Here is a 14,291-nt window from a genome sequence, read left to right on the forward strand (position 1 = left end):
TATTTTCTAACTCCAGAATTACAAGATGCAAAGCTCATTTTTCAAAAACCTTGGCATGTAATTTAATTATTGTATTTAAATTTCCCTAACTGAAAGCTTAGAGGATATATACGCAAAAGGCATTCTGAAAAAGAAAAAATACTGCAGCAGACCGTATGGCAGTAGATTGCTATTGCTTGAGATGTGTGAGAATTTCAGTCCTTTGTTCTTCAAGTTGTATTTGGATAAACAGTTAACAGATTAATTCTGTATTTTGCAGAAACTACTTTTCAAAACTATTCCAAGGAAATTTCTTTGAAGGAAAAGGATTAGTTCAGATTTAAATGTAGTAATGTATTAGCTATGCTTATTATTTTTTGGAAGATCCGCTAGTAAAACCCAGCTTAAAATGATCCACGATTTCCTTTTTTACTGTGCCATTCTGTTGTCCGTGTACAGGCATTCTTCTTCCTTTGAATGTACTGGGGTGAGTGTGCTGTGTTGTCTTTTGTTTGGGGGGAACAGCGGCTGCTGGAGAGGAATAGTTGACCACCAATCTTGTTGCAGCAAGACTAGCTAAGAAATACTTTTATGTGGGAAAAACTGCTTAGCTTTTGCATTTAGTTCTCCTATAATGAAATGCTGTTAACGCCCCCAAGTAATTAATTTTCATATAGATGGAAGTAAGTCTTTAAGTACTGCTGTGTGAGCCTGACAAATGCTATCATTTTGCAAACCGTCAGATTTAGTGTGAAGGAAACATAGGCAAGTATATCCAGCATAGTGTGTCAGAAAACAACCTTGACAGAGTGCTTAGTGAGGAGAAACTGGGAAAATAGTTTCAATAAGAAAAAATGAACCATGGAGAGTAAATACTGAAATCTTTTCTAGGATTCTCTTGTTTGGCCTGAAATACTATATTTCCCTAAAAATACAGAATTTTTTAAGGCATTACTTAATATGGGAAGATGCATATTAAGATTTATTGTAGAGATAATGCCGGTATAATAATGAGGCGTGATACAATTAAGTAGGCAAAACTATTGTCAACTATTTTATGCCTTTTACAGCTTTACGAAATATTTTATCCTAGATCACATCATTTCTGATTTCATGCTTTAATCCAAAACACTTCTTACATAATTTGGGGAAGGGGGGCACCCTAACTAATTTTGAATGGAGAAACTAATTTTGAATAAACGGAAAAGCATTTTAATAGCCATATTGCAGACTCTAAGGAAGGCCTTGCATCTAAAGCGTAGAACTTTTAAAATTTGTGGTCAGCATTCCTTTTTTCTCCACCCATCTAAAGCTTTGGTATTATAACCAAGGGCTTATGTATTCAGCTTAAGTCATACAATGAAAATTTCATAGGAGATTGATCAACCAAAAAAAAAAAAAAAGTGTGTGCAGTAGGGGTTTTTGATCAATTTAATCATACTGCAGCTGTTTAAAAGAGAAAGTGACACATAATAGATCTGAATATTTACATATCCATAAATTCACAAGGTAAATTGCTACATACTTCTTAGATGGTAAATATCATGTTGTTTCTAAAGAGATTTTTTTTATCTTAAATCTAGAGGAGTAGATCGCTCATTTGAGGAAAGAAAAAAAATACTTAGACAAAATATTTGGGACAGAATATTAAATTGTTTCTATTTAACTCACCTGAGAAGATGTAATTCTTGAGATGGTTTAGAGTACCAGTAGTGTAGAGTTTTTCCTGCTCTTACTAAAGTATTTAAAAAGGCTTAAAAAACACTTGTTGTTGAGGAGATTAAAAAAAAAAAAAAAAAAAAAAACACTATTTTAGTCGTGTCCTTTTCCCTGAAGTAATTTGTATAATGTTAAGATGACTCAAGGGTTTTTTTTGTCTTGTATTTTGAGGTTTGTTGTTTTTTTTTTTTTTTTTTTTTTCCACTTACTTTTTCACAGTGTAGTCTTCATGAGTAAAGGCTAGAATCAAAAAAAAATTCAACCTGCTTTCTACTGTTCTCTAATGATGTGTAAAATCTTGCCCATTCATTCACAGCATCATTTGCTCCAATAAGCTTTGCAATCAAGGCCAAAGAAAATGACCTTCTTCCCTTGGAGAAAAACCGTGTTAAATTAGATGATGACAGTGATGAGGAAGAAGAGGAGGGCAAGGAAGGCCAAGAGAATGCTAATAGTGCTTCAAATCATACTCCAGCTGTTACCACTCCCTGCACTGCTACTGAAGAGAAGAAACCTCAACTTACACAGGAGGAGTTGGAAGCTAAACAAGGTATCCAATATTACACTGAAAGCAAAATGAAAGACTGAGTCGTTCAGGCAAATGGCAAAATTGTTCCACGAATAAGTATGCTGCTTTAGGTATTTTGAATCTTCAGTGTGTCATTTTAACAAGAATCAGCTCCCTCTGTGGCATTTCCTGCTTATTTTTAAGAATGAAGTTTTCATTCGTTGCTCGACTAAAGTCAAACTGGATTTGAGTACTTTGCCATAATGTATGATCTTTCTGATATTCTTGTTTTGATTACAGCCTGAGTGAAACAGTAGACTTCTAGTTTCCAGATTGCATTAACACAGTCCAGAAAAAAGTATGCCCAGTTCTTCCTTTCCTTCAAAGAATATTGAAATGCTTCCAGCTGTTTTTCAGCTGTATAGCCTGCCTGTATGCACAAATAACAACTTTCTTGTTTTGTTCCTATCAAAATACAGTGCTTTTAAGTCTTTGTATGGGTTTTTCTGTTACTGTGTTTATGCCTGTAAGGGCAGAGGGATATGTATAGCTGAATGAAGCTTTAAAGAGATCAAATTTCTCCCCCTTAATCCCCACAGTTGTTTCACAGTCGAGGTTGTTTATTAAAGTGATAATGCTGTGTTTACCAGCTTAAAAACTTAATATTGTTCTTATAGTGCATTTGTAATTTTTCATCTTTAAAACTTGGGGGTGGAGTGTTGACTCCTGAGTAGCAGTTCCATTTTAAACTTTGTAGTGCAGAGTATACTATAGTGCACATATCTAATGAACATAGGAAATGTCATAAAAATAGTTTAAGATATATTTAAAAAAAGTTGTGGGGGGCAAAGTGTAATTCAACCAAAAATGTCATCTTGTTTGTGCACGGAAGACACAAATCTAGATGTGCAGGATGAAAAAGTTTAGACAAAATTTCTGTTAGATGCATAGGTAAATAGATTGGTTTGTTTTCTCCCTGTAATCACATAATAATAAATGCTGCTTGAAATGGTCATGAAACTTTCTGAAGAGTATCTAGAGCAGCTCTTTGTGTAAACACTTTAAAGTGCCTATAAAGAGGACTGGAAAACATGAGGTAAGAATCAGAGCTGTGAAAAGAGCAAAATGAAGAGTTTACATTACTTCTTTAAGGAGCATAAAGAAAAAGTTGCTAAATTTAGACGGCTACTTTCTTAAATAGTTCTCATAAATACTGAGAAAAAGGATAAGTATCCTGCATTTTTCAGTTTCAGATGGTTCAGATGTAATGTAGGAGGAGGAGTTCCTTGATGTCACCAAGCTATTTTCTGTGGCTTCTGATACAGAGGCACTAATCTATGAAAGTGTGTTTATTTTTATGTAATATGATGTTTAAAATACATTTTAGCAGCTTTTTACATATAAGATTTTCTTAACCTATTTCAAATTGTATGTATGTTTAAATTAACATAGTACGCATAGTGATCTAAGCGTCTTTTTTGGAAGGTATATTTTAACTGAAAATAGTGTGTCACCTTTATCTAGAATTTCAGAAACCATATTTATTTCTCATGGATATTAAGGATTTACCAGAATGAATTCTGCTTGTTTATCCGAGAAGTTCCCAGATAAAAACTTAGTTACTGTTTGTGATGAAGAGGCTTCTAAAAACTCTGATAAATGTATCATTTAATAAAAAAAAAAAAATCTATTATGTGAGAATGATCAAAGAAATAGGTTTCTGTATTCAGAATTAAGGCTTTTTCTTTTGTTACGTTAAAAATAATAATGCAGTCAAGGATCACTTATTCATGAATATTAAAGAGCAATTAAGGTAACACATTTCACAGAATTACAGAATGGGTAAGGTTGGAAGGGACCTCTGGAGATCATCTAGTCCAACCCCCCTACTCAAGAAGGGTCACCTAGAGCATGGTAGACAGGGTTGCGTCCAGGCGTGCTTTGAATCTGCATAGAAGGAAATTCCACAACCTATCTGGGCAATCTGTTCCAGTGCTAAAGGTTCATTTGCTTTTATGTACATTGAAAGGTCACTAGTACGTATTTTTATTTACAAACTAACAGTTTTCCAAATAAGTTTTTCAGTGTAAAGCTAAACAAAAATATTGTTATACATCAGAACTTGTTTTGCAAGCTGTAACTAGTAGCCATGTTCCCTTTTATGAAATCACTTTCCCATCCTAACCTCAGCTGATGACCAAGCTTTTTTAAGTTTACTGCATTTGTACTTCTTTCATTTTGATGCATCAGACACCTGTTCAAGTCCTACCACTGCTATACAGGAATTTTATTGCACAATTGCCAACATCAAGAGATCTTACAAAGTTTAAATGGAGGAATGACATTTACTGGTTGTGATTTGTTTATGAGGATAAGTGGGGGATTTATACGTTACTGTAAAGCCCTGTCTGTCTTGAAGGAATAATTCGGATCTTGTTAAATGTATGAATATTTGAAGTATTACTGCATTCAGGTGAAAATAATAGAACAATGGCTACACCATTATAGAGCTAATAATATCAAAATATAGAAGTAGAATTAAGATTATTATTCTCACACCTTAAAATTTTCTAGTAGCCTCTGGAGAGAAAATTGTGCTTGCACAATCCATTAGGTTCAACATCTGGTACTTGAAATTTTCATGAGAAAAGGTGTTTTTGTTGTTTGTTGCACTTATGCTAAAATGAGCAGGAATTACACATTTGCAGGTAACTTTTTGTCCTTTTGTTAATGAATATCAACATGATCTTTCAGTTAATGAAAGATAATTGTTGTAAACTTAGCTGAATTAGTTTAGTAAGAGCTCTAAGGGTCTGACATTGTAGCTGTGAAATACACTCTGGATGTATCAATATTATAATATTTCATTTTGTGAGTTGAAAAAATTGTGCATTTTAGCTGTGTTTTGGAGGAATTATGAGTTGTGTTACACAGCTGAGTAAATTGTAACTTGTGTTTATTTTTTAATGTGTATTTGTGTAATTATTGATAGGCTCTTAAACCAGGTGTGTTGCGTGGTTTAATTTTTTTTTTCTTGCATGTTTGTTCATAAAAGTGTATAGGCTGTGTTTTCTCCTTCCCCTCTCCAAGTGTTTATTTAGAAAACTCATGTGATAGTCCACGTTCTTCCAGAGTCAGGTACTTACTCAGTGCTCAGGTAATTTATGCCTCTGCCAGCCTTCCTGCTCTGAGACTTTACAGAGAGGTGTGTGGCTGGCACCTTGGAATTCCTCTATATTTGTGATTCTGCCCTTGAAAGGAAGTTTTAGAAGAGTAAGAAGTGAATGTGCACATGGATTTTTACTACTTAAAGACAAATAATAAATAGTGTATACCCACTGTTTCCATGTGTTTACAGAGGATGGACTTGGAATACTCAGGGCTGTTCTATTAAACTCGATACTTATTAGATGTTTCTGCAGCATTAAGGGATTCAGGTGGGATGTGTGAGATCCAGAGAGGCTCTGTACAAATCTATCATTAGAGACATTGTTCTGAAGACGAAACAAAATTCTGTTGAATGCGTGGTTGTTTAGGAGAAATTGGTTTGGAAGGGATTTTCATTTCTGAAACCTCTTTGCAAGTACTGAAATTGGAGTAAACATATGGCAAGTATCCATTTAGCATAACTCTAACAAGGAAAGGCTGACAGCAGCATTTTTATGTTGCTGCTTCTGCACAGGCTGAGGAATGAGTTAATAGGTGAAGAATGGTGGAAAAAGTGACTGTGTCCCATATCCCTCGGCATCTGTTCTTTCTGAAGATGATCTTACTCTTCTCTCTTTGTTAGTTAAGAACTTCTCAAGGCTTTAAAGGAGCTGCAAAATACTGAGCGAAGCTAGTAGAAGGGTATGGGGACTTGCTCACAAATGTTGCTATTTAGAAAAATCAATAACTTACTAGAAGGAGTTGTTCATAGCTACTTTTAAAAAGTAGTGTAGTCTGTATTAATGCTTGATGTTGGCTTCTGGAGCTGTGTGTCAATTATTATAGGACTAGATTGACAGCTGTGAGGATAAAACCTTTTTATGTGGTGTCTAAAACAGTGGAGTGCTTTCTGGTGCTCTCAGTACAATTCAGTGGTATTTGACTAATATGCTAAATGCTGCAATACAAACGCGATTGCTGTAACTAGGACTTTCATGTCAATTTCTCTAAACTTAAAAATTACTATTTAGTCTTTGATGCTTGTCATCAAACAAGTGGTATATCTGTAAATTAAGATGCTTGGAATTTTGTAATTTCAAGCTGATACGTCCTTCTTAGGTCTTTGAATGGATGTAGTAGAAGGACTTGTGGGGATTTTGGGGGAGTGGGGTGTTTTTAAGGAAAATTAAGTTACTCAACTGTAATTCACTTTGAACTTAATGTTTTATTGTGCCTCAGCTAAGCAGAAGCTAGAGGATAGATTAGCTGCTGCAGCAAGAGAGAAGCTTGCACAGGCCTCCAAAGAATCTAAGGAAAAGCAGCTACAAGCGGAACGCAAAAGGAAAGCTGCACTGTTCTTGCAGACCCTGAAAAATCCTCTGGCAGAAGCAGAAGTTGAGAAGATTGAAGAGAATTCCTTTAATATTGAGGTAAGCAGGAAATAACTTTCTTTTTACCATAAATTTAGCAGTAAACTTATCAATAGAATGTGCATCTGACAGTATGTTATGAAGTTGACTGAAGAGGGAGAAGCTCTTGCAAATGGAGAGAAATTTGAATTTAGAAAACTGTTAATCTTCTTCAGTTATCTTAAGTATTTCTCATATCTGTTAGTTACAGAATTGGTAGAAAAATATGATGTATGATACAGAGGTCAGTTACAGAAATTAAAACAAGCTTGTGAGTTTAAGTCTGCACTAGTGGTCCATGAATTAGAATGCTTTCCTTTAAAGATTATTTGGATGGATTTTCCTAACACTTACTTTTTTTAATGTGTATTTTGGTGTGAGTAGACATCTTCAAGTCTAAAAACAATTTCACAAACAACTGACCATTAAGACCTATTTTGCTACTGTTCTCTCAAGTTTTATTGTTTAGTTTCATTATTACACTGGTATAAAACTGAGGTGAATAGTTAGTAAATTGTTCCATACAGTTTAAAGCTTCTAGCTGGGATGCAGTTAGCCAAGAAGATAAATACAAAGATGAGAGAAAACCGGACTATATAATGATCATTCTTTGTTAATATTGTATTAGATAAGTAATGTAAATTCTTTAAAAGTGTAGACATTTTTCTCTCTCCTTTAGGCTCTGGTTTAGTACAGGATTATAAAAGGTTACATTTTAGCAGAAGGATATGATTTAAAATAAAATTCTAAGTTTACAGATATTGGAACAAGGTACAAAGAGGTGTGTATATGCACGTTACTCACTGTGCAGATAATCAAAACAAAAAAACTTGTAATGAAAATGTTAAGGGGAATAATAAGTGTTTTTTTTTTAGCTGATTTATGCAGGGCATGCCTGAGCCTAATTTATAATGAAATTATCTAATCCCCAGGGTCTCCAGCAGGAACTCTTTTGGGCAATAGAAGCAGCTATTTATCTGCAGCAAATCGAGTGTGTCATATTTCTGCACTACTTCCTATATATATATATATATATATATATATATATATATATTTATATATATATTTATATATTTTTATATATATATTAAATTTATATATATGGTAGAAATTTGTACCCTTTGCTGCTTTCTAGAAGGCTAGTGTAAAAATAGTCATGTGGCAGAGCTGGACTGCTTTCTACCTTTCTTCTGTGTCTGTAATGTTCCTGCCTGTTCACACCTGGTTTCAGCATTTGGATATTCAACTGTAATAGATATTACCATAGGATGATATCATCTGGGGGCTTTCAGAAGCTCTGTTCTGAGTAGGTCATCGTGTTTGTGCACTCTTAGGCCAAATCTAAAAGTAACCTAAATGTTGATGACAATTTTATGTCTAGTTCAAGAGAGTGGAGTTGCTAATAATGTTTGACTTTTTGGACTATTGTTTCCAAAGGAAATAAGAGTTACTTTCTTCTCACTGTACACTGAATTACTAGAATTTATCACAAAGAAGAAAAAGAGGATTTATTATGCTGAAGTAACTTGTAATCAGTTAGCTGCAGTGGATAGATCTATTACCAGTCAGTCTGTTGATCAGTAGTTATAATTACAGTATTTCTTTGCCTAAGCCTCTTGAAATCTACTTTGTAAGACTTACAGTTTTTGAGTAGATAAGCTTAAAGAGGGATCGTGGGCCAAAAGGTATGTAACTTAAGTTGTAAAAGTATTTTAGTTCTATTTTACAGTGTCCGTGGGTTTTCTAGTAGTTTGTTCATTATGTAAAAATCAGTGGGTTGGTGTCGTTGTGATTGAAGCAGATATATAGCTATAATATATAGGTAATTGCACTTCTGTCTTTCTCTCTCCTTGCATGCCATATGTGGTAATACAGAATAATCTTCATCTAGTAATTTAAAATTTGTAAAATAATGACTATAAATACATAGTACTTCTCGCAGCAGTTAAAAAGGGCAACAATTGATGAGTAAAATTTTACTAACTTGCTTCATTTTCACTTTTGTCATATCTTTAGTAAGGAATGTGTACATCAATTTTATTTTTAAGTTTGATTTCTAGTCCTGGTACAAATTAGTTCATTAATACTTTTAAGAATTCCATTAGTTCCATTAGGTTAGAAATAGTGAGCCTTCACAGGCAGTAGGTGATAATGTGTGAGTTAAGCACTGAGTCAGTATACCTATAATTGTGCTATAAGGAGGAGATAAACAACATCTCTGCAAGAAATTAATCTCAAAAGTACAAGCTACAGAAAAATTCAGATTGCAAGTTTGTGTTTTACAGTAATATAGACAAAGCTATAGTCAAGGTCTCAGCTTCTTTTGTGAACGAGAATGAATTTTTCAGTTGTGTACTTCATCCTATTTGAACAGTAGTAGTGAAATACTTCTGTCCTCTTACTCCAGTGAATGGTTTATTTCAACGGTATATTTGTGATTTTTATTGATGTCTTCAAGACCATTATAAACAGATTGAGAGATGATGTTTCTGAAATTAAATCATTTCCAGCTTATTGTTGAAAGCTGGAAGAGGTAGAAATCATACACATATTACATTCTTTGTCTCCTATCTTTAACTAATGAAGGCACTTATTTCCTAGGAGTGATTTTTTGCATTTTTTTGAAGAAATACAAAACTAAACTCTTAAAAACTTACCAAAGCCACTGATTTGCTCTTTTCTTACACATAAATGGAAATTTCTGTTTGCAGTACCTAAAAAATAATGTGTTTCACATAAAAGAAACTTTCTGATTTCAATAAAATAACTACAATTTTAAAAGCCTAAATGAGGGATTTGCATTCATTATATACATAAAATCCTTCTAGTATTGATCTGTTCATACACTATAGCACTGTACTGAAGCTTTTCTCTCCATCAGCAGGTTTTGGCAGCAGAGCTGCTTTCTCTATCCAAGAGTCACTTTCCACTTTGTTACGTATTTTCCATTTAAGTTTCTGGTTACTTCTTCCCATTCCATGGAGGAGAATAGGTTAGTTTACTACTTGGAGGTGTTTTTTTTTTTTGGGGGGGGGGGGATTGTTTTCCGCTCCCCCCCTCTCCTCCAAGCTGTTGTAATAAGTCTCCTTCTGCCAGTATAGGGCATGCCCTAAATTATGATGAAGCGATAGTTTTACTTCCAAGAGTGTCACTCCTTTTTGTCAGCCTCAACTTCATTTTATCTGAAGATAATGTCCCAATCCAGAGTAATTTCATGTATGCTTGCTAAAAAGTTAGTGATGGGGGCATGTATTTTCTGTACATGCACTAGCATCTCCAGCAAGTTCAGACAGTCTTATGTTCTTAGTGGAAGAAAAGCTCTATCAAAATCCATTTTCAAAAAAAGTCACCTTAGACTTGCATCTTCAATGCAATAGCTGTAAACAGCAGGTGGGCAAGTAGGAATGGGCTTTGGTGTGGATTGCGTAAGGTTTCTTGAAACTCAGTCTGTACACTGAGAGTGTGAAATTCATTCACCTTAGGGTTCTGCTGCTGGATCCTACACAAGCCAAATTTAAATTCTTGTGTTTCTTTATATATGCTTCAGTCAGACCTGTGCATGCTGCAAACAAAAGTATCTTTGGGAAGCAGTTCTGGAGATGCATCGCTCTCAGAAAAGCCAGTACTTGATCATTACACTGATAAGCCAAACTTTCATCTTTGGACTGGTTGAAGATCAAAAACATTGCTTTGCTTGTGGCAGACTGGTAGCAGAATGAACGATGTGGCTTTCCATCATTTTCTTTCCCACAGTACTAATACTTCCATTACATCACAAATAATTAATTCCTCAGTTGTTTGTGATTTCTTTTTTCTAAGTAAATTTTAGATTATGCCTCAAAAAATTTTAGGAGAACAGATAATTGAAAGAGATATTTGTTTTGGGTGATCCCTATCAACATAGAATAGCAGGTTTGTGAATTGAGTGTGGACACATCCTGAAAGAGATCCTGCTTAGGATCACTGCTACTGTTAATACTCATGCCAGTCAACGGCAAAAATTTATTTAGGTTTGAGTTTTGTTTTTTTTTTTTTTTTTTTTTTTTTTTTTCCCAGTTCTGCTTGCATTCACTCTTTAATACATACAGTGATAGAGCAAAATTACTCAGACTTGCTGTCCTGCTGTCATTCTCAAGGAGTCCTGTCAAGAACCTATACATTCTTAAGCTAAGATACTTCTGATGTTTATTAAGATGATGCTCGAAGTAACTGTAACTCTTCACTAACTGCTGTCACTTTTTCAGGAGAGCAGATAAGTGTCCCTACTCACATTTGAACTTCTTCTAAGGTCAACTTGCTGAAAACAGTCAAATTTTCAGGAAAAACCTTACCTAATCCCACTTCCTAGTAAACTTAAATGTAGTATGTTTAAGGAGAGCTTCGAAGCAACCTGTTTCACCACTTCTCACCAGTAGAAATGGTGTGGAAATGCTTTCTTGATAAATGGTTTTCTTTTGAATATCAAATATATATTTAAATGTCACCAATATGACCTTTCTTTTTGAAACAGAAATGACATTTATATTGGGAACACCAGTACTGTGTGAATGAACAGTCTAAAATGCCATAATATCTTGGGAAACAAAATAGTCTTCCTACCATGCTCTCTCATTTTCCCTGTCGTTTTTGCACTCTCTATACACGATTATATATGGGTATATTTGTTTTGATTTTTAGTTTAGTTTGACACATGTTTTTCAAGCTGATGCCTTTGGATAGTGGGTCACCAGTTTTGATTTCTCATATTTGAAAGTTCTGCCCTCTATATACTTCTTGATACATACACTGTCTGCTGTTTAAAAAAAAAAAAAAAAAAAAAAAGTGTGTGGGTTTGGATTTTTGTTTGTTTTTCTATTTTGTTCATGCTTTTATGGTAGTGGTTACAGAGCCTGTTTGCATCAGGTCTGTTTGCTCTGTAATTAGGTGGCTCCATAAATCTTACATGATGCAAGTTTTAAGTATTTATCTATTTTTATTACCAATAACTCGATACACAATCAGTTTGTCAACAAGTTGGTATGTAATCAGAATGGCAAACGCTGCTAGAATCAAGAACTACACCTAGTGATAGATGAAAAACTAGTTATGTGATTTGATCAGTGGAATTAATTTGGGATGTTCTACAAAATGAAAAATAAATTATTATTTTTAGGAGTCTGGTAAAAATGTCATTTAATATATTTGGCTCACCTTTTGCGGGAAGGAGCGCCCAGAGAAGAGTACAGGAAACAAAGATTGATATGTAGTGGTCATAAAGGAAACGTAATGGAATGATTTTTGTAGTTTTAAATCCGTCTCAGAAATTGGAGTAGTAAATGAGATATATAATAAAGCATGAAGAAGAGTTGAAAATTTCTGTGGGGGACACATAATTCCCATGAGATTGCTTTTGCCTAATAACTATGTAAGAACTAGTAATGCTATTTATGTGTGTATACACCAGCTGAATTTTGCTGAAGGCTTGCTTATCACACCCTGTAGAAATGCATTAGAAGAGCAAAGCTTTTTTGACCTCTGTCAGGTTTTCCTGATACCAAATGTTTCTTAAAAGAAATGCTGTTACTGACTATATGTTATACCTTTGAACAAAATTGATTCTATTAACTGCATGTAAAGGACAGTTGATAGCCTAGACCATACATAGTGCTTTTATGCTCTTTGCCTTCACCTGGATCATAAAAACAGTCAAATCTGCTTTTTCTATAGCTGTATTCCTCTTTTTTTTTTTTTTTTATGGTTTCGTGTTTTTTCTTGAAGTGAAATCAAGCAAGGGGAACAGAAAGCTGAGAGATCGGCTTGAGCAGTGAAACAGCATAGCTTTTCAGAAATGCCTTTTTACCATACGGACATGCATTACAACAGTACAGTTATACATCAGACCAGTATTCAAAAAATGTTCTAAGTTTGGTCACAGTGACCAAGGACTCAGATCCCAGAAAGGACCACCTTTTAGTAACATTGTAGTTAGTCAAATCTCTGCCCTTTTAAAAGTTTTTAGTAAAAAATAAATGAATGAATGTAGTATTGCACTTTTTGTAGCTTTCGTATGTAATTCACCACTTTTGTAGCAAGGCAATTAACATACCTGTTAATTGCAATCTGTCCTATCATCAACAAACACAGGTTCGTTGCCTTATGGTAGGAATCAGCTTATGGTAGGAAATACCTGACAAAAATAGGAGAAAGGGCCAGCACTAGTGGTTGGCAAGACAAGGCTTCATGTATTTGCTGTAGTATAATGTGTTTGACTACGTTAAAGTAGTTATTTGATGTAGTGACAGCTGGTTTGCATTTGTAGTTCAGTATTTCTTGTATACAAGCCATGATTTACCTGATAATGTATTTACTGGATTACAGACTATTCTGCTAATTTGTCATATTGTATACTGTGTCAGAAATGCTGACATTTTTAGATTATGAGTACTTTGATCTACACGTAAAAGACAGTTGCACTCAAACTGTTAACTCTAACTCTTACCATCCAATTTAAACAAGGAGAGAATTTGCAGTCATAATGCTGTAAAAATTGACAAGCATATGAATTGAAAATAATTCTGTTTTAATGACATGTCCAAAATGCCATCTGCCTTTTTGTCTTTGAATATAAAGGTTCTGTAGTACCAGGCAGTACTACTTCTTTCATCTTTTCAGTCCTGAAGATCTGTTTTTATTCTTTTTGTCAGATAATTTGTCCTTTTATTTGTCCTGTGTATAGCAATCTTTTTTCTGCAGAGGATAGTATGTTTAGAGCTGAAATAGAAATTCATGGTACAGGTTTAAAAATAAGATGCTATTCAAGTTTTTCCAAGCATAGGAGGGTTATCAACTGGTTCAGATCATGTATGTCTTTGATACTTACTGCTACAGTTGACCCTATTTTTTTTTTAGCAGTGACCCATAGGTATTATAGTATGCATCTACAGAATGATAAACATGTGCAAGTTGCATACTACTCAGCCCTGGTGAGGCCTCATCCCGAGCGCTGCGTCCAGTTCTGGGCTCCCCAGTACAAGAGAGACATGGAGCTGCTGGAGAGAGTCCAGTGTAGAGTTACAAAGATGATCAGAGGGCTGGAGCACCTGCCCTACGAGAAGAGGCTGTGAGAGCTGGGCCTCTTCAGCCTGGGGAAGAGAAGACTGAGGGGGGATCTGATCAATGTGTACAAGTACCTGAAGGGAGGGTGTCAGGGGGACGGGGACAAACTCTTTTCAGTCACCCCGTGTGACAGGACAAGAGGCAATGGGCAGAAACTGAAGCACAGGAAGTTCGGCCTGAACGTGAGGGGGAATTTCTTCCCTGTAAGAGTGAGGGAGCACTGGCACAGGTTGCCCACAGAGGTTGTGGAGCCTCCTTCTCTGAAGATCTTCAAGGCCCGCCTGGATGCAACCCTGTCTGACATGCTCTAGGTGGCCCTGCTGAGCAGGGGGGTTGGACTAGATGATCTCCAGAGGTCCCTTCCAACCTTACTGATTCTATGATTCTATGATATAGTTTTGTATGTATTTTATTTAAAAAAAAGACTTGATTTA

General features: G+C 35.0%; 1 protein-coding gene across 7 annotated transcripts in view; it reads left to right on the forward strand.

Moving 5' to 3' along the window:
* SFSWAP (splicing factor SWAP) overlaps nt 1–14,291 on the forward strand; it is a 56,953-nt gene that overhangs the window by 23,254 nt on the left and 19,408 nt on the right. For all 7 annotated transcript variants that reach the window (XM_062590037.1, XM_062590039.1, XM_062590040.1 and 4 more), the window contains exons 12-13: nt 2,015–2,248; nt 6,593–6,783. In XM_062590037.1, the coding sequence (XP_062446021.1) occupies nt 2,015–2,248; nt 6,593–6,783 (425 nt within the window). The remainder of the gene's footprint in view (nt 1–2,014; nt 2,249–6,592; nt 6,784–14,291) is intronic.

The sequence above is a fragment of the Rhea pennata genome, chromosome 17 (genome assembly GCF_028389875.1).
Source record: "Rhea pennata isolate bPtePen1 chromosome 17, bPtePen1.pri, whole genome shotgun sequence".
Taxonomy (NCBI): domain Eukaryota; kingdom Metazoa; phylum Chordata; class Aves; order Rheiformes; family Rheidae; genus Rhea; species Rhea pennata.